The sequence below is a fragment of the Oncorhynchus clarkii genome, chromosome 10, assembly GCF_045791955.1.
Source record: "Oncorhynchus clarkii lewisi isolate Uvic-CL-2024 chromosome 10, UVic_Ocla_1.0, whole genome shotgun sequence".
In the NCBI taxonomy this organism is placed as follows: domain Eukaryota; kingdom Metazoa; phylum Chordata; class Actinopteri; order Salmoniformes; family Salmonidae; genus Oncorhynchus; species Oncorhynchus clarkii.
In genome coordinates, this window is record NC_092156.1 from 8,989,096 (window position 1) to 9,016,609 (window position 27,514).

General features: G+C 45.9%; 1 protein-coding gene across 1 annotated transcript; it reads left to right on the plus strand.

Annotated features, from left to right (window-relative positions):
* The first annotated feature begins 15,700 nt into the window (after positions 1 to 15,700).
* Positions 15,701 to 27,135, plus strand: LOC139419414 (cyclin-J-like). The gene is made up of 6 exons (XM_071169362.1): positions 15,701 to 15,963; positions 16,611 to 16,712; positions 22,616 to 22,826; positions 24,090 to 24,389; positions 24,524 to 24,683; positions 24,995 to 27,135. Exons 2-6 carry the CDS (start codon positions 16,644 to 16,646, stop codon positions 25,476 to 25,478), a joined length of 1,224 nt encoding a protein of 407 aa, XP_071025463.1. The 5' UTR covers positions 15,701 to 15,963; positions 16,611 to 16,643; the 3' UTR covers positions 25,479 to 27,135.
* The last annotated feature ends 379 nt before the right edge of the window (positions 27,136 to 27,514 follow it).

Sequence of the window (27,514 nt, forward strand, 5' to 3'; positions counted from 1 at the left end):
TCTGTGTGCAATAATAGTGTTTAACATGATTTTTGAACGACTACCTCATCTCTGTAACACATACAATTATCTGTAAGGTCCCTCAGTCGAGCAGTGAATTTAAAACACAGATTCAACCAGAAAGATCGGGGAGTTTTTCCAATGCCTCGCAAATAACTGCACCTATTGGTAAATGACATTGAATTTCTTTGGATGGTGTACTACAAAGATACAGGCCTCCTTCCTAACTCAGTTGTCAGACAGGAAGGAAACCGCTCAGGGATTTCACCATGAAGCCAATGGTGACTTTAAAACAGTTACAGAGTTTAAAGGCTGTGATTGGAGAAAACTTAGGATGGATCAACAACATTGTAGTTACTCCACAATACTAACCTAAATGACAGAGTGAAAAGAAGGAAGCTTGTACAGATTAAAAATATATTCAAAAACATGCATCCTGTTTACAACAAGAACTAAAGTAATACTGCAAAAAAATGTGGCAAAGCAATTCACTTTTTGTCCTGAATACAAAGTATTATGTTTGGGGAAAATCCAATGCAATATGTTACTGAGTAGCAAGCTCCATATTTTCAAGCATACTGGTGGCAGCATCATGTACTGGGTATGCTTATAATCATTAAGGACTGGGGAGTTTTCAGGTTAAAAAATAAACTGAATGGCACTAAGCACAGGCAAACTCCTAGAGGAAAACCTGGTTCAGTCTGTTTTCCACCAGACACTGGGAGATGAATTCACCTTTCAGCAGGACAATAACCTAAAACACAAGGCCAAGTCAACACTGGAGTTGCTTACCAAGACAACACTGAATGTTCCTGAGTGGCCGAGTTGCAGTTTTGACTTAAATATACTTGAAAACCTATGGCAAGATCTGAAAATGGTTGTCTAGCAATGATCAACAACCAACTTGACAGAGTTTGAAGAATGTTGAAAATAATAACAGGCAAATGTTGCACAATCCAGGTGTGGAAAGCTCTTAGAGACTCACACCTGTTATCGCTGCCAAAGGTGATTCTAACATGTATTGATTGACTCAAGGGTGTAAATACGTATGTAAATGAGATTTCAATAAATTAGCATATGTTTTCATTTTTTGTTATTATGGGGTATTGTGTGTACATGGTTGAGAATTATTATTATTTTTCATTCAGCCTAACACAACCAAATGCGGAATAAGTCAAGGGGCATGAATACTTTCTGACGGACTGTATATTAGCAGCCCTCTGTTCTCTCACACAGATATATGATGACGTCAAGTCCTGGTAGTTCTAATCTTAATCGGTATTGTCAGGTGTCTCCGAATCAGAGACGAGACACTGATTTTAATGACTATGATTGATACGCAAGATTTACTAAAACTAAAACTGTCTGATCTATCACTGGGTAGCCTTGGGTGGCTTACCCACACAGTCCATACTCCCTGGATAGTGCAGTGTGCAGTCATGTGATAGTGTTCTGCTGTCACAGACCGGAAGACGTCTCAGGGCCCGGTGTGAGGCATCTCCTGTGGATGAGCCTGAACAGAGAAGCACTGTGGAGTGTACATGGCTGGGAATTGCAGTGAGTGGCAGGGCATTGCATACACTGGTGGCAGTACTGCAGTAGGCACCGTCTGCTGTGGCAGCAGCACTTCAACGTACTGGCAGGTCTCTGGATCGAACAGCATCTTGCGCTGTGGCTGAGGGGGAAGTTGGGGAACGTCGACATAGAAACATCTCCCTGTCTCCGGGTCGATCAGCATGTGTCGGGGTCCCTGTCCGTAAACCTGACCTCCAGCCATCTCAGGGTACACCAGGCCTGCACTGCTCTGCCTGTATTCTGTGCTGAATGGGGCCATGAAACCCTGTGTGCTGCACAGGTACTGCTGTTGTTGTGTTTCTGGGGAGGGCATTGTGATTTCTCCATTCCCTGCTGGCTGCCGGGGGGCGTATTTTTCTTCACTCAGCAGTTGGAATGGCAGGTTTTGAAAGGAAGGCTGCATTAGTACAGGGGCCTGTATGAAACTCATCTTTCCTTCATGGGTGTGGATTGTGTGGCAGCTCATTGGGTTGGCTGGATAAAAGAAGGAAGACGTCAGCGTCTTTGGAGTCCCAGTGGTGTTGAGCCGTACACAGGCAGGGGATGGTGTGCAAGTGAGTGTAGTTTGAGCCTGGTATCTGGGAGGTGGGCCCTGAATTTGGTTGTTATCCTTGACACTGGAACACTGATACTGTTCTGGCTGGTATGCTGCTGATGAGTAATAAGTTGGAACTGCAGTAAAACTATTTGCTGCTTGTGGTGATTTCTGTTTGCCATTGGTGGTGCCTGTCCTTTCACACTGTCGCTGATTACACTTACTAGGGAGCTCCACTGAAGACCAGGTCTGACGGGGCATCTCTGCTCTGTTTGGGTATTTTGACGTTGAATCAGATTGGTTGATGTGAGGTTGGCTGCCTCTTCTCCCAAAAGGTTTTACAAGACTTTGGGGTGTGACATTTGTAAATCCAGTGTTAGAAATGATGTATTGTGATTCATGGAGAGCTGTGGCTTTGGTTACAAATCCCTTCGGGGCGGTGTGAAGCAAAGTTGTATCCACAACCTTCAGAGGTGCCGGAGGGGACACTTTCTTCACAAACAGCTTTTCATCAGGCCTGGCTGCTCTGACCCCACAGGCCTCTCTGTAGCTGACCTGGTCATATGTAGACTGCTGATAGAAGGATGGGGGTCTGTCTTCTTGTCCCGAAACAGTGTCCCCTACATTTTTGAAAGACAGGTTGTAGGTATTTTTCACCAGCCTCCTCACATCCCTCACAACATGCACTGGAGCCATGGCTTTAAGTGTCCCCAGATTCCCAAATGGTCCCAGGAACTGTACATCTCCCCTGTCCTCTGGCTCTATCACCTTTCCTGATAAACCTTCACGAATGAGTGGTTGCTGCCTGTCTTGACTTCCCCAGAGTATATCAGTCCTCTGTAGTGCCTTAGGCAGGGGGTTCTGTTGTTTATGGACCCCCTCCCCTCTGTTGCATTCCTCTGGTGTGTTTTTCACCAGCGTCTGTTTGCCTCCAGTTCTACTTGAACCAGAACAACATGTGCTCCTTTTTTTGCCTCTTGCTGAGTCACAGGATAGTCTGTCCCCAGGGCTCCGGTTAGCGTACGGTAGAGCCCCATTCCTGGGGTTTTGCCGTTCTATTTCCTCACTCTCTAGAGCAGTGGCTATTCCAGCCCTCTTAGTGAACGTCCTCTGAAACTCTGACCCTCCGAAGCTGCTCACCAGAGGAATTGAGTTCTGTTTGTAAAGCAGCTTTTGGTGTGTTTTGGCACTTGCAACCTGATGATATTGGATCGAGTTACTCTGTCTATGTGAATCCACAGAGCTCATATCAGTGGTGTTGTTCCCTTTGACTGCCAGAGGGCTCTGGTGACAGTCCTTTACGTTGTTCTGGACTTCTGCAGGTGCGAAGGCTCCTTCTTTCACTTCAGAGTTTTGAAGATTCTGCTCCAACTGCATCTTCTTTGACAGGACACTCTTAATGATACATGAGGCCATTTTGGTTTTTGTGGAGGTCTCGTCCAGGGAAACGGACTTCTGGAGCCTCTGCTTTCTCTCTGCCCGAGTTGTCCTGTTCTCCGACTCCATCCCATGTGACTCCCGGTGAAAGGCAGCCGGGGTGCTGTGCTGACGCATGAACACGTCCCTGCGGTGGCTGACTGTACAGGGTGTACATCGGCCTTCATCTGTCACCTCGCCTTTGTCGCTGTCTTGTGATTCCGCCGTGTCCCGTCTCTTGAGTTGGATTTGCCTCTTGGGAACGGTTTTCGCCCCCCCTCTGTACACCTCCCCTTGGTTTTCCATAGCCACATCAATGCATTCGAAGCTGTCGGTTTCTAAGCATGCTGTTGTGCTTCGGATGTTAGCTGACCCAACCGAAGACAGCTGGAGGGAGATATCATCTTCTGACCAGTCGCTGACTGTAGACGTTTGGGTCGAGGACCTACAGCTGGAGCTGTAGACATCCAAGTAGTCTGTCTGGGGGCAGTAGTATTTGCTGAAGGCCAGGTCTCTGTCAGCCTCGTAGAACTTGGTGGTCATGGTGGATGTCTCACCCCTGTGTTGTAGAGCTTTGTGGAGCCACCAGGTGCTTCTACAGGGTTTCTGAGGGAGCGGTCTGGATCTCCAGGCGTCTTCCTGGCTGTCCGTTGGCAAGCTCTGGGATCCGGGAGGGCTCTGTCATTGGTGTTGCTGCCCAGTTGCGAGGGAACACTCTGAATAACAACACGCTGGGATTCCTGACTGCAGATCCTGAGTGTCGAGATGCAGCTTGCAGGCACTTTTCTATTTCCGTCTCTGAGTGACAGCTCCGTCTGCTCCTCTCTGTAGCTAGCCTCTGTGCAGTCCAACTCCTCCCACCGCTCCTCCTGGCCACCCTCCACGGCGTTAGGGTTAGGGTTACCCTCCATAGGGGTGTCTGCTAAGGAGTTTACTTTCAGTATCACAAATACTGGGACCCTCTCTGTGTTGTGGAAACCTCGTTTGGCTGTCTGCCAATGTGTTCTCGTCCCTTGCCCAAGTTGTATTGATTTACCTTGGATCAAAAGAGTGTTACAGGTGAATCTGGGTTGAGGGGAGAAGGACCTCTCATTGGTGTCAGTATCAGTGAGGATAGCAGCCACTGTGCCACGGTTTTGTTGGATTAAGAAGTTTCATCTGATGTTTTACTTGACCCATCTGTCCCCTCCTCTGTCAGGTTGGTAATACAGGGCTCAAACAGTACAGCAGCATCAGTCATTTGAGATGAAGGTGGTATTAGTGGGCACGGACTAGAGGCTGGGGCTCAGGAGACCGTGTTAACAGAGCTCAGACTTGAGGCTGGGGCTCAGGAGACAGTGTTAACAGAGCTCAGACTAGAGGCTGGGGCTCAGGAGACCGTGTTAACAGAGCTCAGACTAGAGGCTGGGGCTCAGGAGACAGTGTTAACAGAGCTCAGACTAGAGGCTGGGGCTCAGGAGACAGAGTTAACAGAGCTCAGACTAGAGGCTGGGGCTCAGGAGACCATGTTAACAGAGCTCAGACTAGAGGTTGGGGCTCAGGAAACCGTGTTAACAGAGCTCAGACTAGAAGCTGGGGCTCAGGAGACAGTGTTAACAGAGCTCAGATTAGAGGTTGGGATCAGGAGGCAGTGTTAACAGAGCTCAGACTAGAGGCTGGGGCTCAGGAGCCCGTATTAACAGAGCTCAGACTAGAGGCTGGGGCTCAGGAGGCAGTGTTAACAGAGCTCAGACTAGAGGCTGGGGCTCAGGAGACCGTGTTAACAGAGCTCAGACTAGAGGCTGGGGCTCAGGAGACCGTATTAACAGAGCTCAGACTAGAGGCTGGGACTCAGGAGGCAGTGTTAACAGAGCTCAGACTAGAGGCTGGGGCTCAGGAGGCCGTGTTAATTAACAGAGCTCAGACTAGAGGCTGGGGCTCAGGAGGCAGTGTTAACAGAGCTCAGACTAGAGGCTGTGGCTCAGGAGGCAGTGTTAACAGAGCTCAGACTAGAGGCTGGGGCTCAGGAGGCAGTGTTAACAGAGCTCAGACTAGAGGCTGGGGCTCAGGAGACCGTGTTAACAGAGCTCAGACTAGAGGCTGGGGCTCAGGAGACCGTATTAACAGAGCTCAGACTAGAGGCTGGGGCTCAGGAGCCCGTATTAACAGAGCTCAGACTAGAGGCTGGGGCTCAGGAGGCAGTGTTAACAGAGCTCAGACTAGAGGCTGGGGCTCAGGAGACCGTGTTAACAGAGCTCAGACTAGAGGCTGGGGCTCAGGAGACCGTATTAACAGAGCTCAGACTAGAGGCTGGGGCTCAGGAGGCAGTGTTAACAGAGCTCAGACTAGAGGCTGGGGCTCAGGAGACCGTGTTAACAGAGCTCAGACTAGAGGCTGGGGCTCAGGAGACCGTATTAACAGAGCTCAGACTAGAGGCTGGGGCTCAGGAGCCCGTATTAACAGAGCTCAGACTAGAGGCTGGGGCTCAGGAGGCAGTGTTAACAGAGCTCAGACTAGAGGCTGGGGCTCAGGAGACCGTGTTAACAGAGCTCAGACTAGAGGCTGGGGCTCAGGAGACCGTATTAACAGAGCTCAGACTAGAGGCTGGGGCTCAGGAGGCAGTGTTAACAGAGCTCAGACTAGAGGCTGGGGCTCAGGAGGCAGTGTTAACAGAGCTCAGACTAGAGGCTGTGGCTCAGGAGGCAGTGTTAACAGAGCTCAGACTAGAGCCTGGGGCTCAGGAGGCCGTGTTAACAGAGCTCAGACTAGAGGCTGGGGCTCAGGAGACCGTGTTAACAGAGCTCAGACTAGAGGCTGGGGCTCAGGAGCCCGTATTAACAGAGCTCAGACTAGAGGCTGGGGCTCAGGAGGCAGTGTTAACAGAGCTCAGACTAGAGGCTGGGGCTCAGGAGACCGTGTTAACAGAGCTCAGACTAGAGGCTTGGGCTCAGGAGTCAGTGTTAACAGAGCTCAGACTAGAGGCTGGGGCTCAGGAGGCAGTGTTAACAGAGCTCAGACTAGAGGCTGGGGCTCAGGAGGCAGTGTTAACAGAGCTCAGACTAGAGGCTGGGGCTCAGGAGACAGTGTGTCTTTTGGTTCTTCCACCTCACCAAAATCACTTAGTGAACATAGGGCAGTGCAGTAGGAACTAGTCGAATCACTGACGTCATCAGTTGGCGTCAAAGTCCTATTTTCTCCTCCTCCTCGTAGATAATACCCCATATAAAGATCCTTTCCGACATGACCCTACTGTCACAATGCTCTCCTCTTTTAAATGCAGTGTAGGATGTCGTCCAAGTCACAGCCTTAATGACAATTCTTCAGTGTTCAAAGATTGATTCATTGTTTCTTTTTATCTGGCACCTAAATCAGAACTAAAGAAAGAAAGAAGAATACAACTTTGGGTTTTACACAATGACGCCTTTAAATGAAATGTAGCCTAAATAAATACATCCTAACACGTGGCCAAAAGTTTTGAGAATGACATAAATATAAATTTTCACAAAGTCTGCTGCCTTAGTTTGTATGATGGCAATTTGCATATACTCCAGAATGTTATGAAGAGTGATCAGATGAATTGCAATTAATTGCAAAGTCCCTCTTTGCCATGTAAATGAACTGAATCCCCCAAAAAACATGTCCACTACATTTCAGCCCTGCCACAAAAGGACCAGCTGACATCATATCAGTGATTCTCTCTTTAACGCAGGTGTGAGTGTTGACGAGGACAAGGCTGGAGATCACTCTGTCATGCTGCTTGAGTTCGAATAACAGACTGGAAGCTTAAAAGGGAGGGTGGTGCTTGGAATCATTGTTCTTCCTCTGTAAACCATAGTTACCTGCAAGGAAACACGTGCCGTCATCATTGCTTTGCACAACAAGGGCTTCACAGGCAAGGATCTTGCCTCGGACTTTCTTGGGCACCCAAGAAAGTCCAGCAAGCGCCAGGACCGTCTCCTAAAGCTGATTCAGCTACGGGATCGGGACACCACCAGTACAGAGCTCTCTCAGGAATGGCAGCAGGCAGGTGTGAGTGCATCTGCACGCACAGTGAGGCGAAGACTTTTGGAGGATGGCCTGGTGTCAAGAAGGGCAGCAAAGAACCCACTTCTCTCCAGGAAAAACATCAGGGACAGACTGATATTCTGCAAAAGGTACAGGGATTGGACTGCTCAGGACTGGGGTAAAGTAATTTTCTCTGATGAATCCCCTTTCCGATTGTTTGGGGCATCTGGAAAAAAGCTTGTCTGGAGAAGACAAGGTGAGCGCTACCATCAGTCCTGTGTCATGCCAACAGTAAAGCATCCTGAGACCATTCATGCGTGGGGTTGCTTCTCAGCCAAGGGAGTGGGCTCACTCACAATTTTGCCGAAGAACACAGCCATGAATAAAGAATGGTACCAACACATCCTCCGAGAGCAACTTCTCCCAATCATCCAGGAACAGTTTGGTGAAGAACAATGCCTTTTCCAGCATTATGGAGCACCTTGCCATAAGGCAAAAGTGATAACTAAGTGGCTCGGGGAACAAAACATAGATATTTTGGGTCCATGGCCAGGAAACTCCCCAGACCTTAATCCCATTGAAAACTTGTGGTCAATCCTCAAGAGGCGGGTGGACAAACAAAAATCCACAAATTCTGACAAACTCCAAGCATTGATTATGTAAGAATGGGCTGCCATCAGTCAGGATGTGGCCCTGAAGTTAATTGACAGAATGCCAGGGCAGATTGCAGAGATCTTGAAAAAGAAGGGTCAACACTGCAAATATTGACTCGTTGCATCAACTTCATGTAATTGTCAATAAAAGCCTTTGACACTTATGAAATACTTGTAATTATACTTCAGTATTCCATAGTAACACCTGACAAAAATATCTGAAGACACTGAGGCAGCAAACCTTGTGAAAATTAATATTTGTGTCATTCTCAAAACTTTTGGCCACGACTGTATTTACACAGTTTTGAATCATGTTTTGTTTATCTAACAAAATTAACTACGCCAACCTTCTCCTCTTCACTGACTGTCTCCAGATGACTGTCTCCAGATGACTGTCTCTGTGAGATGATAAATGGTTGACTGGATGACTGTCTGACCTTCTTTTCTCGTCTCTTGAGGTTTGGCCCTGGGCCCTGGGGCTATGTGGTCCTGGCCCAGCAGGAGCTGAGATGACGGCCTGGCAGTAAACTCTAAGTAGCAGGTGCTGGTTGAGTTGCGCTGGAGCTGAGCATACCACCGGAATCCACATAGCATGGCCAGTTTACACACAGTCACAGGGCTGGCTAAATATAGCCTCTGCAGCCCTATAGCGCTATCATTGGGAGAGAGAGGGCTGTGGCCACTAAATGACTCCTCTAAATGGAATGGTTGAATGGTCATTTGATGATGGGGATACACTGTATGTACTACTAGGAGGAACCTACAATTTAGTTTATGTAATAGTTCATTTATATAGAAGGGCACATAGTAGGCACCTAATACATACATGAACTTTGATAGCTGTAGTCTAAGTGTTTATACTTTAGAATGAAGATCACACCATTTTCAAAGTTTTGTCTTATTGACTATTGTTGCAGCAGTGCTGTTGTGGGATCATGATTCAGCAGTTGAGAAATCCCCCCCCCCCCCCCGCCCCAGTGCCAAACCTCCCTGCTGGGCAAATGTGTCTGATGGGTCACTACCATGCCGACCATACCAAGCAGACAGGGATTAGACATTCGGTCAAATTTACCACCGTGGCAGCGCCAAATAGTTTGTTGGTATTGGAATAGGTCACGTTTTAACGAGCTAACTGGTTAAGCTTGTGTGGTAAATACCCACTCTGCTAGATGTCTGTGGTGTGCAGAGCCCCGGTCCCTGCAGATCAGCAAGGATCAACTGGAACACTCCGGTGTTAACCTGTGTGTTTGTGTAAGGCTCAGTGGAGGCTGCTGAGGGGAGGACGGCTCATAATGACGTCTGGAACGGAGCGAATGGAATGGCATCAAACACCTGGAAACCATGGAAACCATGCGTTTGATGTAATCGATACCATTCCACCTATTCCACTCCAGCAATTACCACGAGGCCGTTCTTCCCAATTAAGGTTGCCGCCAACCTTCCTGTCTGGGGTGACTGTGGGGGTGTGGCCCTGTAGTGATGCACAGGATAGGGTTACTCTTCTTCACTCCGTATTAGATTGCATGCTTTCTTTCTTTTCTATGACTCTTCTAAACAAATAAAATGAGAAACAAATTGCATCAAATTATGCTGACCTGAGCAAATGGAAAGTGCAAGAAACATAAAACCCTACAGATCATAAATGTTTAGGCTTATATGGCAGTAGACATAATTAAACTGTGCAATCATTGAAAACAAACACCCCCACACACACACACATACAAACACACACACGTGACCATTCACTCAGCAATAGCATGAAAGTGTCTCTATGCATGACACAAGTGTATAGTATGTCCAGGCTATAGAGATAGATAGAGGACTCATCTTTGTATCTGTGTCATTATTATTTATTTATTTTACCGTTATTTTACCAGGTAAGTTGACTGAGAACACATTCTCATTTACAGCAACGACCTGGGGAATAGTTACAGGGGAGAGGAGACTGAGAACACATTCTCATTTACAGCAACGACCCGGGGAATAGTTACAGGGGAGAGGAGGGGGAAGAAAGAGCCAATTGTAAGCTGGGGATGATTAGGTGACCGTGATGGTATGAGGGGCAACTTGGGAACTTATAGTGTATGTAGCGTATGTGACAGCATGGGCATATGTGACAGCATGGGCACATAGCGTATGTGACAGTATGGGCAGAGCCACTCAAATAAAATAAAAAATCAAATCAAATTTTATTTGTCATTTTCGTAAACAACAGTGAAATGCTTACTTACGGGACCTTCTCAAAAAAGCAGAGAGAAAGAAAATAGAGACATAATATAAAAGTAAAACAAGCAATAATAAAAGTATTAATATATTCACAACGAGTAATGATAACCTGACTACATACACTGGGTACCAGTACTGAGTAATGATAACCTGACTACATACACTGGGTACCAGTACTGAGTAATGATAACCTGACTACATACACTGGGTACCAGTACTGAGTAATGATAACCTGACTACATACACTGGGTACCAGTACTGAGTAATGAACCTGACTACATACACTGGGTACCAGTACTGAGTAATGAACCTGACTACATACACTGGGTACCAGTACTGAGTAATGATAACCTGACTACATACACTGGGTACCAGTGCTGAGTAATGAACCTGACTACATACACTGGGTACCAGTACTGAGTAATGATAACCTGACTACATACACTGGGTACCAGTACTGAGTAATGATAACCTGACTACATACACTGGGTACCAGTACTGAGTAATGATAACCTGACTACATACACTGGGTACCAGTGCTGAGTAATGAACCTGACTACATACACTGGGTACCAGTACTGAGTAATGATAACCTGACTACATACACTGGGTACCAGTACTGAGTAATGAACCTGACTACATACACTGGCTACCAGTACTGAGTAATGATAACCTGACTACATACACTGGGTACCAGTACTGAGTAATGATAACCTGACTACATACACTGGGTACCAGTACTGAGTAATGATAACCTGACTACATACACTGGGTACCAGTACTGAGTAATGATAACCTGACTACATACACTGGCTACCAGTACTGAGTAATGATAACCTGACTACATACACTGGCTACCAGTACTGAGTAATGATAACCTGACTACATACACTGGGTACCAGTACTGAGTAATGATAACCTGACTACATACACTGGGTACCAGTACTGAGTAATGATAACCTGACTACATACACTGGGTACCAGTACTGAGTAATGATAACCTGACTACATACACTGGGTACCAGTACTGAGTAATGATAACCTGACTACATACACTGGGTACCAGTACTGAGTAATGATAACCTGACTACATACACTGGGTACCAGTACTGAGTAATGATAACCTGACTACATACACTGGGTACCAGTACTGAGTAATGATAACCTGACTACATACACTGGGTACCAGTACTGAGTAATGATAACCTGACTACATACACTGGGTACCAGTACTGAGTAATGATAACCTGACTACATACACTGGGTACCAGTACTGAGTAATGATAACCTGACTACATACACTGGGTACCAGTACTGAGTAATGATAACCTGACTACATACACTGGGTACCAGTACTGAGTAATGATAACCTGACTACATACACTGGGTACCAGTACTGAGTAATGATAACCTGACTACATACACTGGGTACCAGTACTGAGTAATGATAACCTGACTACATACACTGGGTACCAGTACTGAGTCGATGTGCAGGGGTACGAGGTAATTGAGGTAGATATGCACATATAACCAATCTCATGGCTTGGGGGGCGGAAGCTGTTCACCGCTTGCCGTGAATCGGTACCGCTTGCCATGCTGCAGCAGAGAGAACAGTCTATGACTTGGGTGACTGGAGTCTTGGCCATTTTTAGGGCCTTCCTCTGACACCGCCTGGTATAGAGGTCCTGGATGGCAGGGAGTTCATTCCCAATGACGAACTGGGCCTTACGCACTACCATCTGTAGCCCCTTGCGGTCGAATGCCAAGCAATTCCCACACAAAGCAGTGATGCAGCCAGTCAAGATGCTGTCTATGGTGCAGCTGTATAACTTTTTGAGGATCTGAAAGCCCGTGCCATATCTCTTCAGCCTCCTGAGAGGGAAGAGGCCTTGTCGTACCCTCATCACGACTGTGTTGGTGTGTGTGGACCATGACAGATCCTTAGTGATGTCCTCCTCCACTACATCCCTGTCGATATGAATGTGGTGGACTCGCTCGGCCCTCCGTTTCCTGTAGTCCACAATCAGCTCCTTTGTCTTGCTGACGTTGAGGGGGAGGTTTTTGTCCTGGCACCACACGGCCAGGTCTCTGATTTCCTCCCTATAGGCTGCTTCATCGTCATCTGTGATCAGGCCTATCACTGTCGTGTAGTCTGCAAACTTAATGATGGTGTTGGAGACGTGCTTGGCCACGCAGTCGTGGGTAAACAGGGAGTACAGGAGGGGACTGAGCATGCACCCCTGAGGGGCCCCCGTGTTGATGTTCAGAGTGACGAATGTGTTATTACCTACCCTCACCCCCTGGGCGCGGGCATTCAGGAAGTCCAGTCCAGGATCCAGTTGCAGAGGGAGGTGTTCGGTCCCAGGGTCCTTAGGTTAGTGATGAACTTGAAGGGCACTATGGTATAGAACGCTGAGCTGTAGTCGATGACCAGCATGCTCACATAGGTGTTCCTTTTGTCTAGGTGGGAACGGGCAGTGTTGAGTGCAATAGAGATTGCGTCATCTGTTGGGGCGGTATGCAAATTGGAGTGGGTCCAGGGTGTCTGGGATGATGGTGTTGATGTGAGACATGACCAGCCTTTCAAAGCATTTCATGGCTACAGATGTGAATGCTACAGGGCGATATTCATTTAAACAGGTTACCTTGGCGTTCTTGGGCACAAGGACTATGGTCATTTGCTTGAAACATGTAGGCATTACAGACTGGGTCAGGGAGATTTTGAAAATATAATTGGAGTCTATCTCCATTTTAAAGTATTCAATTTTCTTATTCACAAATGACTGATTCCTCCTGATGACCCGGTTGTACATGACTCCCACAGGGTCACCAGGAAGGATCAGCCAATGAGGTTGGACTACATTAAAATGGTGGAAGCCCTCAACGGCACTGCACATGCGAATAAGACCTTTCGGACACTGGAGTACTCTATCATTCTCTATGGTCCAGGCTGACAAAAATGGATACTATTGTCATACTTGAGTAAAAGTAAAGATACCTTAGTATTTATTTATTTGTTTATCTAACTAGGCAAGTCAGTTTTGAACAAATTCTTATTTACAATGGCGGCCTATCCCAGCCAAACCCGGACGATGCTGGGCCAATTGTGCGCCGCCCCACGGGACTCCCAATCACGGCCGGATGTGATACAGCCTGGATTCGAACCAGGAACTGTAGTGACACCTCTTGCACTGAGATGCAGTGCCTTAGACCGCTGCTCCACTCGAGAGCCCTTAGTAGAAAATTACTCAAGTAAAGGTCACCCAGTAAAATACTACTTGAGTAAAAGTCTAAAATTATTTGGTTTTAAATATACTTAAGTATCAAAAGTAAATGTAATTGCTAAAATATACTTAAGAGAATCATATATTAAGCAAACCAGATGGCAACATTTTCTTGTTTTGTTATTTACGAGAGCCAGTGGCACACTCCAACACTAAGACATAATTTACAGATAGCCAGTGGCACACTCCAACACTAAGACATAATTTACAAACAAAGCGTTTGTGTTTAGTGAGTCCTCCAGATCAGAGGCAGTAGGGATGACCAGGGATGTTCTCTGTTTAGTGAGTCCTCCAGATCAGAGGCTGACCAGGGATGTTCTCTGTTTAGTGAGTCCTCCAGATCAGAGGCAGACCAGGGATGTTCTCTGTTTAGTGAGTCCTCCAGATCAGAGGCAGACCAGGGATGTTCTCTGTTTAGTGAGTCCTCCAGATCAGAGGCAGACCAGGGATGTTCTCTGTTTAGTGAGTCCTCCAGATCAGAGGCAGACCAGGGATGTTCTCTGTTTAGTGAGTCCTCCAGATCAGAGGCAGACCAGGGATGTTCTCTGTTTAGTGAGTCCTCCAGATCAGAGGCAGACCAGGGATGTTCTCTGTTTAGTGAGTCCTCCAGATCAGAGGCAGACCAGGGATGTTCTCTGTTTAGTGAGTCCTCCAGATCAGAGGCAGACCAGGGATGTTCTCTGTTTAGTGAGTCCTCCAGATCAGAGGCAGACCAGGGATGTTCTCTGTTTAGTGAGTCCTCCAGATCAGAGGCAGACCAGGGATGTTCTCTGTTTAGTGAGTCCTCCAGATCAGAGGCAGACCAGGGATGTTCTCTGTTTAGTGAGTCCTCCAGATCAGAGGCAGACCAGGGATGTTCTCTGTTTAGTGAGTCCTCCAGATCAGAGGCAGACCAGGGATGTTCTCTGTTTAGTGAGTCCTCCAGATCAGAGGCAGACCAGGGATGTTCTCTGTTTAGTGAGTCCTCCAGATCAGAGGCAGACCAGGGATGTTCTCTGTTTAGTGAGTCCTCCAGATCAGAGGCAGACCAGGGATGTTCTCTGTTTAGTGAGTCCTCCAGATCAGAGGCAGACCAGGGATGTTCTCTGTTTAGTGAGTCCTCCAGATCAGAGGCAGACCAGGGATGTTCTCTGTTTAGTGAGTCCTCCAGATCAGAGGCAGACCAGGGATGTTCTCTGTTTAGTGAGTCCTCCAGATCAGAGGCAGACCAGGGATGTTCTCTGTTTAGTGAGTCCTCCAGATCAGAGGCAGACCAGGGATGTTTTCTGTTTAGTGAGTCCTCCAGATCAGAGGCAGACCAGGGATGTTCTCTTAATAAGTGTGTGAATTGGACCATTTTCCTGGCCATTCAAAATGTAACGAGTACTTTTGGGTGTCAGGGAAAATGTATGGAGTAAAAAATATATTATTTTCTTTAGGAATGTAGTGAAGTAAAAGTTCACTAAGTGGACAAAAATATAAATAGGAAAATAAAGTACAGATACCCCAAAATAACGACTTAAGTAGTACTTTAAATTATTTTTACTTAATTAAGTACTTTACACAACTGTCCATGGCAAACATCTAGCAGTTGAGTTCATGTGCCACCTGTTGGTGAGATGGCATAAGGATCACACTGTGGTCAATGGCATTGTTCTACATGCTGGATCTGATTGTAATTGACACATGGTTTTAATAATTTCTCTAGTTCACAAAATATCGCCTATAGATTATTATGTTTTAAGTATTAATTTTAGGAGTTTGTCCAGAAGGCCTATACAACCTGCACCACCAACATGCATCAGTCAAACTCAATAGCCTTAATGCTGTCATTTCAAATAGGCCTGCCCTGATCTTCCCAGGATATAAAACACGTAGTTCAAATCCTGTAATAATGTACATCTATAATATAGCTGTTACATAGAATATCCACCAGAAGTTGATTTTAGTTGAATGCTGTCTGGGGGCGCTGTCAAAACCCTCCCCATTCCAGATTTTCTCCACGGTACCAACAGGGAGAACCGCGTGTGGTTGTCTGACCAGGTTCCATTGAGTTGACGGGAACACATCACAAGGGGGGAATGAAGAGGGGCGTCGAAAAAATATAGAATTCAAACTCAACATACCAGTCTTTGGGTTTGAGTTCATGGATCTGTGACGATTAGACTAGGAGTTGATTATTTTGCTGTTATTTTTAATGTTGTTAAAGGTGTAGGGAAACTGTCGGCGAAGATTTTAATCAGAATGCTGCTGGTCTGAAACAAAGGGGTCGGGACTCCGGAGTGTTGCAGTGGTAAAAGCAGGTTGAAAGGTAACATTTTAGTGGATACTAGCCTACAAGTCCAACATGTGACTAGCTTTGCACGTTGTCACTATTCCAACCTCTTTCCAGTATGCACTGTGGAACAGTCATGTGTAGAACAATTCTCCGAAATATCCGATTGGGCACCATAACTTTCTAGTGTGGCGAGGTGAGTTGCCACGCGTGGTAGATTAGTTACAATTTATAAGCACGAATATAAACAATGTATCCGAACATGAGCATGCCTTGTGCAATACAGATGGCGAATGTGAGGTGCTCGCTTTTTTATATTACATTTCTGTGCTGTAGGCTAGCTTACATATTTTTTGAATTTACCTAAGTGTAATGAAAACTGTTGTACAGTAAGCAATACGCTATAGTATCTGAAATCAATGAGTGCGCACATACAAGTAGGGCACACTAGGCTGGCTACCCTACTTAATAAAAACAACTGAACAAAATATGAGTAACGTTAGTCAGTTTGAGTGCATTATTTTGCTGCAAATCCAAATTATTTGGAAACCATAACACATAAAATCATGCAACAATTCAAGTGAAACCTGTCAGTTTCCCAAAGTTGGCCTTGATGATATAATTAATGTAGATCGGACAGGTATCTAATGTGTTTCTGCCGCACTGTTTGACGTTTCGTTCAGGGTGGACAGTGGCCACAACTCACCACTGACAAGATGGAGCGGGAGGAGCAGTGGTGGACGTGCCAACTCGCTGCAGACATCCACCAGTCTCTACGAATAAAGGTGAATGTCTCATTCTCTGATCGTTTTTATCCACAGAAAACATGGTGCTTAGTTGAATTTCACAAATACCATCAGAAAATGACGTGTGTGTATTTTATTTGCCAGTAGTGAATTAATCTATTCCTGTACTACTTACTGTCTTTGATGCTGAGGTGTGAAATGTCACATGGCCCTCTTGAAGCTTGGGCCTAAACCATAAAGCTTGAGGTAGTTTCCCTGTCTGGTTAGCAGAAACTCTATCACAGCCTTGCCTACAATTGGCTGTGTTTAGACAGGCATCCCAGATCTTTTCACATCAGATCTGAAAAAAAAAATATCAGATTTGCGCTGACTGTCTAAACGCAGCCATTTTATGTATTTCAATAAGACCAAGAGATGCGTTTATCTGACCCATGGTATCATTATATATGTTGTAGTTCAGGATTTCCATGACCTATCCGGGATTGACACTTAATGGTTGTGAACAATAATAAACCCAAAGACGGCTTCAAATAGAGATGTATCGATCAGTCATCTTAAATTGTAATTAGTCAAATTGGCCGCGCTATTGTGTGCAAAATGCTGTCCAAATGAGCCGATGCAGCCAGCTGAGCTGAGAGAAGATCTGTGAAGTGGGTTAATGGGTGGAGGGGGTTCATTCAGGGCAGACTGTAATTGTCTGTGTTGACTGGATTAGAGAGCACTGAGGACCTGACGACTCTACTCAGCCTGTTGGCTCTGTAGAACTGTTTGTGTTTGTCTCCTGTTTATGGCACGGCTGTATATCATGCCCACTTCCTGTAGGAGCTGCTAAGTGGAAGCTTTTTGGCTATATGTGGAGCGTTTGCTTTTATGCTAATTTAGGATCTTGCTCTCTTGCCAAAGACTCAACAATGTTAGATCCAGGGGCGCATCTTTCACTGGGGACGTCCACATTCTGAAATGGCATTTTTTGAATGTGATACAAAATGAGGCAACGGTGTGCTTTAGGACCACGCGGACGCCTCAGAGCGTCGAGTAGGCTATTTGGAGTGTTTAACTGACTGGATTAAAAATAATTATGTCCCCCACCCCAACTTCTAAAACCAAAGTTGCGCCCCTGGTTCGATCTGAAGTTCCTCTTGTCCTGCCTGTTACCCAGTAGCCAGATAATGGGGCTGAAGTACAGCGACAGATAATGGGGCTGAAGTGATGTGTGACTTTATGCTGACATTACTTGGTCATGGTGAAGAAATACAATCTCCAGAGCTTTGATGTTTACGCTTTTCACCGTTCTAGTTTGAAACCATTGGCAACTACTGGCGAGATCTGATTTTTATCAGCAGCTATTCAGAAATAGAATTTGACATGCTTCATGGAATAAATATTTTAGCAAATGGTTGCATTAGAGCTAAATCCAGGTGCTTTTTTCACAAGAATGTTTTTTTCATGAGAGCTTTGATGCATCTCCAGGGTAACAGTCTGATAAATTGCACAAGCCATTCTTTCCCACAGACCGTTGCTATGGAGGCCTCTCTACCTGTGTCCTCCGTGCTCACCAAAGGCTGTTGAATGTATTAATAGCGCTTCTCTGTATAAAAAGGCACCGTTTGCTGATGCCGGGTTGAATGCCTAGTTTGTTGCTGCACTGTTAATTGCATTTTCACGATAATGCAGTTCACAAGGTTGAAGTAAAACAATTGAAATTGAAAGTGGAACAATAATATTAGTGATTTTGAAGGAACAATTCATTAATACATTCCATTTCACAATTTCACAAGAGTTTCCTGTAAGTGTGATGTCATCAAACCCTTCAGAATCTTTCAAAGTCGTATCACCCACTGCCCCCGGGGGAAAATTAAATACTGACAATCTTGCACAGGAGAATGTTGACCCAATTTGAACTGCATTTCAGAATAGGGTTGTGCCGATATTACAATAAATCCAAAATCGTAATATATGACATTGACGATATATTGTGAAGTGCAAGACGATATATGGCGTGGAAATCGATTTAAGGCAGCCTCCCGCACCTCTCTGATTCAGAGGGGTTGGGTTAAATACAGAAGACACATTTCAGTTGAATACATTTAGTTGTATAACTGATCAGGTATCCCCCCTTTCATTCAGTTGGACAACTGACCAGGTATCCCCCCTTTCATTCAGTTGGACAACTGACTAGGTATCCCCCCTTTCATTCAGTTGGACAACTGACTAGGTATCCCCCCTTTCATTCAGTTGGACAACTGACTAGGTATCCCCCCTTTCATTCAGTTGGACAACTGACTAGGTATCCCCACTTTCATTCAGTTGGACAACTGACCAGGTATCCCCCCTTTCATTCAGTTGGACAACTGACCAGGTATCCCCCCTTTCATTCAGTTGGACAACTGACCAGGTATCCCCGCTTCCATTCAGTTGGACAACTGACCAGGTATCCCCGCTTTCATTCAGTTGGACAACTGACCAGGTATCCCTGCTTTATTCAGTTGGACAACTGACCAGGTATCCCCGCTTTATTCAGTTGTACAACTGACCAGGTATCCCCCCTTTCATTCAGTTGGACAACTGACTAGGTATCCCCCCTTTCATTCAGTTGGACAACTGACTAGGTATCCCCCGTTCATTCAGTTGGACAACTGACTAGGTATCCCCCCTTTCATTCAGTTGTACAACTGACCAGGTATGCCCCCTTTCATTCAGTTGGACAACTGACCAGGTATCCCCCCTTTCATTCAGTTGTACAACTGACTAGGTATCCCCCTTTCATTCAGTTGGACAACTGACCAGGTATCCCCCCTTTCATTCAGTTGTACAACTGACCAGGTATCCCCCTTTCATTCAGTTGTACAACTGACTAGGTGTCCCGCCTTTCATTCAGTTGTACAACTGACTAGGTATCCCCCCTTTCATTCAGTTGTACAACTGACTAGGTATCCCCCCTTTCATTCAGTTGTACAACTGACCAGGTATCCCCCCTTTCATTCAGTTGTACAACTGACCAGGTATCCCCCTTTCATTCAGTTGGACAACTGACCAGGTATCCCCCCTTTCATTCAGTTGTACAACTGACTAGGTATCCACCCTTTCATTCAGTTGTACAACTGACTAGGTATCCCCCCTTCCATTCAGTTGTACAACTGACTAGGTATCCCCCCTTTCATTCAGTTGTACAACTGACTAGGTATCCCCCCTTTCATTCAGTTGGACAACTGACCAGGTATCCCCCCTTTCATTCAGTTGTACAACTGACCAGGTATCCCCCCTTTCATTCAGTTGTACAACTGACCAGGTATCCCCCCTTTCATTCAGTTGTACAACTGACTAGGTATCCCCCTTTCATTCAGTTGTACAACTGACTAGGTATCCCCCCTTTCATTCAGTTGTACAACTGACTAGGTATCCCCCTTTCATTCAGTTGTACAACTGACTAGGTATCCCCCCTTTCATTCAGTTGTACAACTGACTAGGTATCCCCCCTTTCATTCAGTTGTACAACTGACTAGGTATCCCCCCTTTCATTCAGTTGTACAACTGACTAGGTATCCCCCCTTTCATTCAGTTGTACAACTGACTAGGTATCCCCCCTTTCATTCAGTTGTACAACTGACTAGGTATCCCCCTTTCATTCAGTTGTACAACTGACCAGGTATCCCCCCCTTCATTCAGTTGTACAACTGACTAGGTATCCACCCTTTCATTCAGTTGTACAACTGACTAGGTATCCCCCTTTCATTCAGTTGTACAACTGACTAGGTATCCCCCTTTCATTCAGTTGTACAACTGACCAGGTATCCCCCCCTTCATTCAGTTGTACAACTGACTAGGTATCCCCCCTTTCATTCAGTTGTACAACTGACTAGGTATCCCCCTTTCATTCAGTTGTACAACTGACTAGGTATCCCCCCTTTCATTCAGTTGTACAACTGACTAGGTATCCCCCCTTCCATTCAGTTGTACAACTGACTAGGTATCCCCCCTTTCATTCAGTTGTACAACTGACTAGGTATCCCCCTTTCATTCAGTTGTACAACTGACCAGGTATCCCCCCCTTCATTCAGTTGTACAACTGACTAGGTATCCCCCCTTTATATTTTGACTTTACTCTATGATTGTTATTTTATTGTTGCTCTTTTATTTTTTAACTTTAGTTTATTTAGTACATATTTTTCTTAACTGAGTTGTTGGTTAAGGGCTTGTAAGTAAGCATTTCACTAAGGTTGTATTCGGCGCATGTGACAAATAACATTTTATTTTATTTTTACGAATAAAAACAGTGCAGTTTTATCAGTTAGGATGTGTCAATTTGTTGAACAATTGGTCTACATGTATTAATTAGGCCTTATTTTTTCGGCATACAAATCACATTTTATTGGTAGCGTGAACATCGCAGGTGCAGCAAAATGCTTATGTTTCTAGCTCCAACAGTGCAGTAATACCTCACAATACACACAAATCCCCCAAAATAAAAATGAAGAAATATCAGAACTAATATTACATACTAAGAATATTGAGAATGTGACTATAATATTGTAAATAAGATGACAAATTTCACAGTCTAGAATTATCTAGTCATTAATGGTGCAAAACAATTTATATCGGATATCTGAATTAGCATATTCTACGATATGCTATTTGAATTAGCATATCGTAGAAGAGGTCTCCCCAAATAACGCCCAACCCTAGAAGACAGGAGAACGTTGACCCAATTGGAACTGCGTGTTGCAGAATATCAAGACCATGCTTTCAGCTGATCAAGAAACAGCTGTAGAGTTCCCTAAATTAAAGCCGTGCTCTACAAAAGGCTGTGTTCAGAGGGTCAGGCCCAAGCCCCTCGCCCCCAGGGAGACAGATGGCTGTGAGACATGTGGCCTGGCTGGCTGGACTTGCATAACCATGGGAGACTCCCTGGTTCCCACAGCAGACTTCTTGAATATGAGCTACGTATAGATGGGAGAGATATATGGACGAGTTGGATTTGGATCCTCGGTGTCTGCTTTTGCCTAGCAACAGTGACCTTGCCAGACACATAATTAAATAGAGATATGTATGTCAATGTTTCCAGGTCTGAAATAGGATACGTTGTTCACATGGATGTCTGTGGGATGCATATTTTTAAATGAACCATAACATATTTAAAGGTTAGTAAGTTATTTTTTTCCCTCCAACATTAATGTTAACAATTTTCGTGAAGAGTAGGCTTTTATAGCTGGCGACGGGTCTGGAAGGCATGGGAGAAACAAGTAGCTTAGTTCCAAAAAATATAAAACCAATTCATAATATATTGAGTTATCTTTTAGGCCCATGGTCCAGAATGGGTTGCAATTTCTTGTCAGTTCTTCACATTTTAAAGTGGAGCCTTGGCACATGCTCTTACATTGGCCAGGTCACCTGTGATACAAGTCAGAATTTGACGTCTGTCCGTGTCTGAGGACGTCTGGAGATGAAGTGGAAACCGGCCACTAGGGGGCAACAGTGAGCTCTGTTACCTTCCAGTAGGTTTTGGTTTTGCTCTAGGGCTTTGTGGAAAGGGATGATGGTTGGGCGTAAGCATCTGCTTCTGATTCCAAAGGTTGTATGTTTGAATCCAGCGAAAGAAAGTTGTTTTTTTTAATATTTTTTTGTTTTTAAGCCTATCAAGCCTATCCCAAACCTTTGCCTTTAAATGTTCAGATTTAATGCCTAAACTTAACCTTAACAATGTGGAGTTAATGCCTAACCTTAAACACTTTGAAATTAAACACTTTGAAATTTGATGTTTGAAACAACTTCGAAATTTTACATTTGAGAAACATGGACGAACGTCTAAATCTGACGTGAGACTGTGAGAGCTTGTAGGTTACATGCCTCCTGACACTTTTGTTTTCTGTATACCCAATTTAACCCTGCAATATCTTTAGTCTCTCTCATTTGTCTTGTCTCCTCTCCTTGTCTCCTCTCCTCAGGAGCTGAAGTTGCCTACCTACAAGGCCCACTCTCCTCAGATCAGGATGCGGCGTTACTTTGCTGACCTGCTGGCTGTCCTCAGTAACCGCTACCAGCTGTGCCCAGCGGCTCGCCACCTGGCCGTCTACTTCCTGGACTTGTTTATGGACCACTACGACGTGGCAGTCCGCCAGCTCTACGTCATCGCCCTCTCCTGTCTCCTCCTAGCCAGTAAGCAAACGGCAACACAGTAGATCCGGTAAAGATGGAGCAGCAGTAAGAACCCTCTAGAACATGTCATCTCATAGTGACTGAAGTACTTCAGTTATAATGTCCTTCCTTTACAAGGACAGGTGTATGTTGTTTGTTCTTGTACAGAAAGCTGCATTTTCAACTACACCTGTATATATGTTTTTGAATCATAATTGATGTGAAAAAGTAAAGTGGGGATAGTGGAGCAAACCTGTGACTGCGTGGTTAGTCTGAGGCGCCGTGTTTAGTGTGAGCTGTGTGTTTAAGAGCCTCGGCCTCCCCCAGACCTCTGTCAGTCACCAAGGGAACTTATCACATGTAAAAACCAGTAGGCCTGCGTTACCCACAACCCTGGCCTGCGTTACCCACAACCCTGGCCTGCGTTACCCACAACCCTGGCCTGCGTTACCCACAACCCTGGCCTGTGTTACCCACAACCCTGGCCTGCGTTACCCACAACCCTGGCCTGCGTTACCCACAACCCTGGCCTGCGTTACCCACAACCCTGGCCTGCGTTACCCACAACCCTGGCCTGCGTTACCCACAACCCTGGCCTGCGTTACCCACAACCCTGGCCTGCGTAGTAATTAAAGTTATTGAACAGAACAATCACAATGGTGACTTCTAGAGAATAGATGTCGTGTAGAGAATAGGTGTAGGCCTGACTAACGGAACGGTTGCCGTGGACAGGGTTGCCATGGACAGGGTTGCCGTGGATATTGACAACATTTGTGTTTTAGATTGAGAGGTCTCATTGTTAAGGGCTGTTTCTGCCTTCTGGTGTGGAACAATGATTACCCCTGCACCTCTGAGAGAGGAAGGGCTGCGGGGATGATTTTGCTAACAGAAAAGTGTTAATAAGTACTGTTGGGTCTTTTCAGTGAATGTTGCTGGGGTGAATATATGCATGAATATTTAATGACTTAAAAAAATGAAAAGTGGGGTAATTATTTGCCCCCTTCTCAAACACACATACCCTCCACTGATCTGTTGAATGGGCCTCTCCCTGAGTGCCCAGGACTGGTCTCCAGAGGTCAGGGCTTCTGCATTGTTAGAGCATCTGACTCTAGGGGGATATGCATGATGAGGATTTAGCTGTGACCAGTGAAAGGGAAGATGGAGGTGTGTGTGTTATGAATTATACATCTTATAAGCAGTCTTTTGAGCACACTCTGTATTTTCTCACACGACCCATAACATGTGTTTGATTTTTCACTCACAATAACACTGTTTCCCATCCAGGTAAGTTTGAGGAGAAGGAGGACTGTGTGCCAAAGCTGGAGCAGCTCAACTCTCTGGGCTTCATGTGTAGTCTGAACCTGTCACTGACCAAGAAGGATCTGGTCAAGATGGAGCTGCTTCTCTTAGAGACGTTTGGCTGGAACCTGTGTATGCCCACGCCAGCACACTTCATAGACTACTACCTCCATGCTGCTGTACAGGACGGAGACCTGCACAACGGCTGGCCTCTCTCCTCCCTCAACAAGACCAGAGCCTTCATGGACAAATACACACACTACTTCCTGGAAGTCTCACTGCAAGGTGAGGAGGAGATAAGGAGTGGGAGTTCATAGTGACAGCAGTGGGTGGTTTAATGTGCAAGACAGATTTCCTCTTTAGTGGGGCCATCCGTTGTTGAGTAAATGTAACTGATGATCTGTGTCTGTGTGTCCCAGACCATGCCTTCCTGGGATTCCGGCCGTCCCAGGTGACGGCAGCTTGCATCGCGGCGTCCCGCATCTGTCTCCAGATCACCCCCAGCTGGACCACCGTCCTCCGCCTGCTCACCGGATACTCCTGGGACCACCTCACCCAGTGCATAAAGCTGATGCTGCTGTAATACTGCTTTACATAACGTGCTGCACACCCACATTAATCTGACCACAAACCAAGCTGACGGCCATCTGCCTAGACTTCATTTATCGTCGGCCATGTCTGAAGTCAGCAGTTTTTATGTTTGTTGTGTTCTTCCCATGTACGCACTTTTCCTTCATGCTGTGGTGGGTTAATGCAAGGTTAATATTCTACAGCGTTTTCATACTGTCAATACCATTGACCCGTAGTTATTTCCTCTCTGTATATTGATGTTTATGTCCATCAGCTAAAGGTCGTCAAGTAATGATTTGCACTCTTTTTCCTCCCTGTAGTGCCCATGACAACGATGTGAAACAGGCCAACAAATCCAAGTCCAACTCTTCATCTGTCCAGAGCCCTCTCCAACCCCAGGCCCATCCCTCACCCTCCACAGTCTCCTGCTCCACCCTGATACAACCCTCTTCTGGCTCCCAGCAGCTGCTCCTCCAGACAGGTGGCTACCAGCAGCACCTCACCCAGCACTCCACTTCCGTTTCCCAGATGCACATGCTAGGTGAGTCCCAGGCTCTGGGCCCTGTTGGGTCTCGGGACTACCTCCAGTCCCACCAGACAGGGCTCCTCTCAGGCTCGGTTTCTCAGGGAGCCTTCCCCCCTTTCCCCAGCCTGACCTCAGGACTGGGCTCCTCCCTGCCCCTCCAGGGACCCATCTCCATGCAAGTGGTCCTTGCTGCAGAGCCCCGTCACTGTCTCGGACTGTCTCGGGGAGGCTTCCTGGGCTCCCATCACGCCTTCACAGCAGGTTGCTTCGACAGGTGACGCCAGGAGAGGGAGGATGAACTGAACCTGGGTCAGTCAGTGTCCTCCACCTGTCCTGACTCCCTGTCCTCCTCCACCTGTCCTGACCTCATCCACCAAGGACGAAGGAAATCAAAAGGAAGAAGCAATGTCAATGCAGATATTGCTGCGGTATTGACCTAACAAAGGTCCTAACTATTTGAAGTGACAAAATATTTTTGATGAGGTGTTTACATACAGTATGTTCTGTTCCTTTCACACGACTGCTTGATCTATACTGAGAGACTGTGAGGCTGGTTTGACCACTGTGATTCTGATATCAACTGTGGTTGTCTGGAGCCCCTGCTTCCACACCATTTCTCTCAATGTGGGACATCTTGTTTTTTATACTAGTATCTTTCAATGCTGCTGCCTTAAACAAAACGATGGCTTTATGATCATGCAAGTGGTCTGTCGTTGGTATTGTTTACACCCGTGGTTCTCAAACCTCTCCTCAGGGACCGCCAGACATTTCACAATTTTGTTGTAGCTCTGAACTAGCTCACCTGATTTACCTATTCAAGGGCTTGAGGATTAGTTGACAAGTTGAATCTGGTGTTAGCTCTAGAATAAATAAAATACCTGGAATGGCTGGGGGTCCCTGAGGAGAGGTTGGAGGACCACTGGTTTACATGAACAATAACATATATCAGGGTGTTTGACGGATTACTTGGGAAGGGGGGGGGGGGTTGACACAGCTGTGTCAATTAATTCCATTTTTATGTTGTTTAACTTCTACTGGTTAAAGACGTGTGTTGTAGGAGAGATGTCTCACTGAGATTTCTGATCTATTCTTTGGCCTTGGCTGGTGTTTTATTTTTTAATTGAACCTTTTTATTTAATTAGGCAAGTCAGTTAAGAACAAATTCTTATTTACAATGACGGCCTACCCCCGGACGAAGCTGGGCCAATTGTGCGCCGCCCTATGGGACTCCCGATCACGGCCGGGTGTGATACAGCCTGGATTCGAACCAGGGACTGTAGTGATGCCTCTTGCACTGAAATGCAGTGCCTTAGACCAACTCGGGAGAAGACTCCGTCTTGTTTTGCTGTTCTGGTGCCACTGCAGGCATGGAGCCATGGTGTCCAGAGGAACAGACACATCTGTCCTCTCAGCAAATCAAACCACAGGGGAGGAAGTGATACTTTACTAGCTAGTCTCCGGGGGGGGGGGCGAAGCCACGCTTTCTCCTCAGTTGTCATGTAAATTCTCCTGACTGGTACCATTTAATATGTGTGTCTTTGACTGAAACCCATGCCAGTCACACAACCCTCTCTGGAACAGCTTCTGCTGCTCTCATTGTCACAAACACCTTGAGCAGTTAATGAAGCCATGAAAATGTTGCTGCACAGGATATCTTGTAGCATCCATCATCTATGTTCTGTATTACTGCTCTGTTGGAGATAGAAACACAAGCATCACGCTGCACCCACGATAACATCTACAAATCTGTGTGAATGTGACCAATAAACGTTGCTTAGCACATACAACTACTGATGTCCTACCTCGGTCACTCTCCAGGTTTTGTCGCGTTATTACAACAAACCTGCTGTAAAATTCACCTTGCTGGGTCAGATGGACTGAGTTGCCACCAAACATGAGATCCTATAAAATGAGTAAAAATATAGTTGACCATAAGATGTTTTTTGTGATTTATTGGTTACCGTGGATACGACCCATTGAATGTCAGTAGGAATATCTCCGCCAATTGAAGAACAGAAGTACAATAACAAAGTTTGACTTTTTTTATTTGATGCTTACATGGAATATTGCCGCGTTCACATGCTAGTCGGAATTAGGGAACTCTTGACATTTCTGCACGCGTATAACTACAACCAGTTAGTTAGCAAGTGGGAAATGTCAGAGTTTCCTAATCCCGACTAGCATGTGAACGCGACGTGAGCTTGACGTTTGTATGGTGAGTCATGACGCTGTCATTTAGTGACGTCTAAGTCCAGGCAGGCCAGACATGCTGTTACCATTTAGCCAAGGACACGTGGGTCCAGTGTCCGTGTCC

Bases quoted from the DNA above. Each gene is read 5' to 3' on its own strand.
- LOC139419414 (XM_071169362.1), top strand. From the start codon at position 16,644: ATGGAGCGGGAGGAGCAGTGGTGGACGTGCCAACTCGCTGCAGACATC. The intron at 16,713-22,615 runs GTGAATGTCTCA...TCCTCTCCTCAG, and splicing joins ACCAGTCTCTACGAATAAAG to GAGCTGAAGTTGCCTACCTA. The intron at 22,827-24,089 runs GTAAGCAAACGG...TTTCCCATCCAG, and splicing joins CTCCTGTCTCCTCCTAGCCA to GTAAGTTTGAGGAGAAGGAG.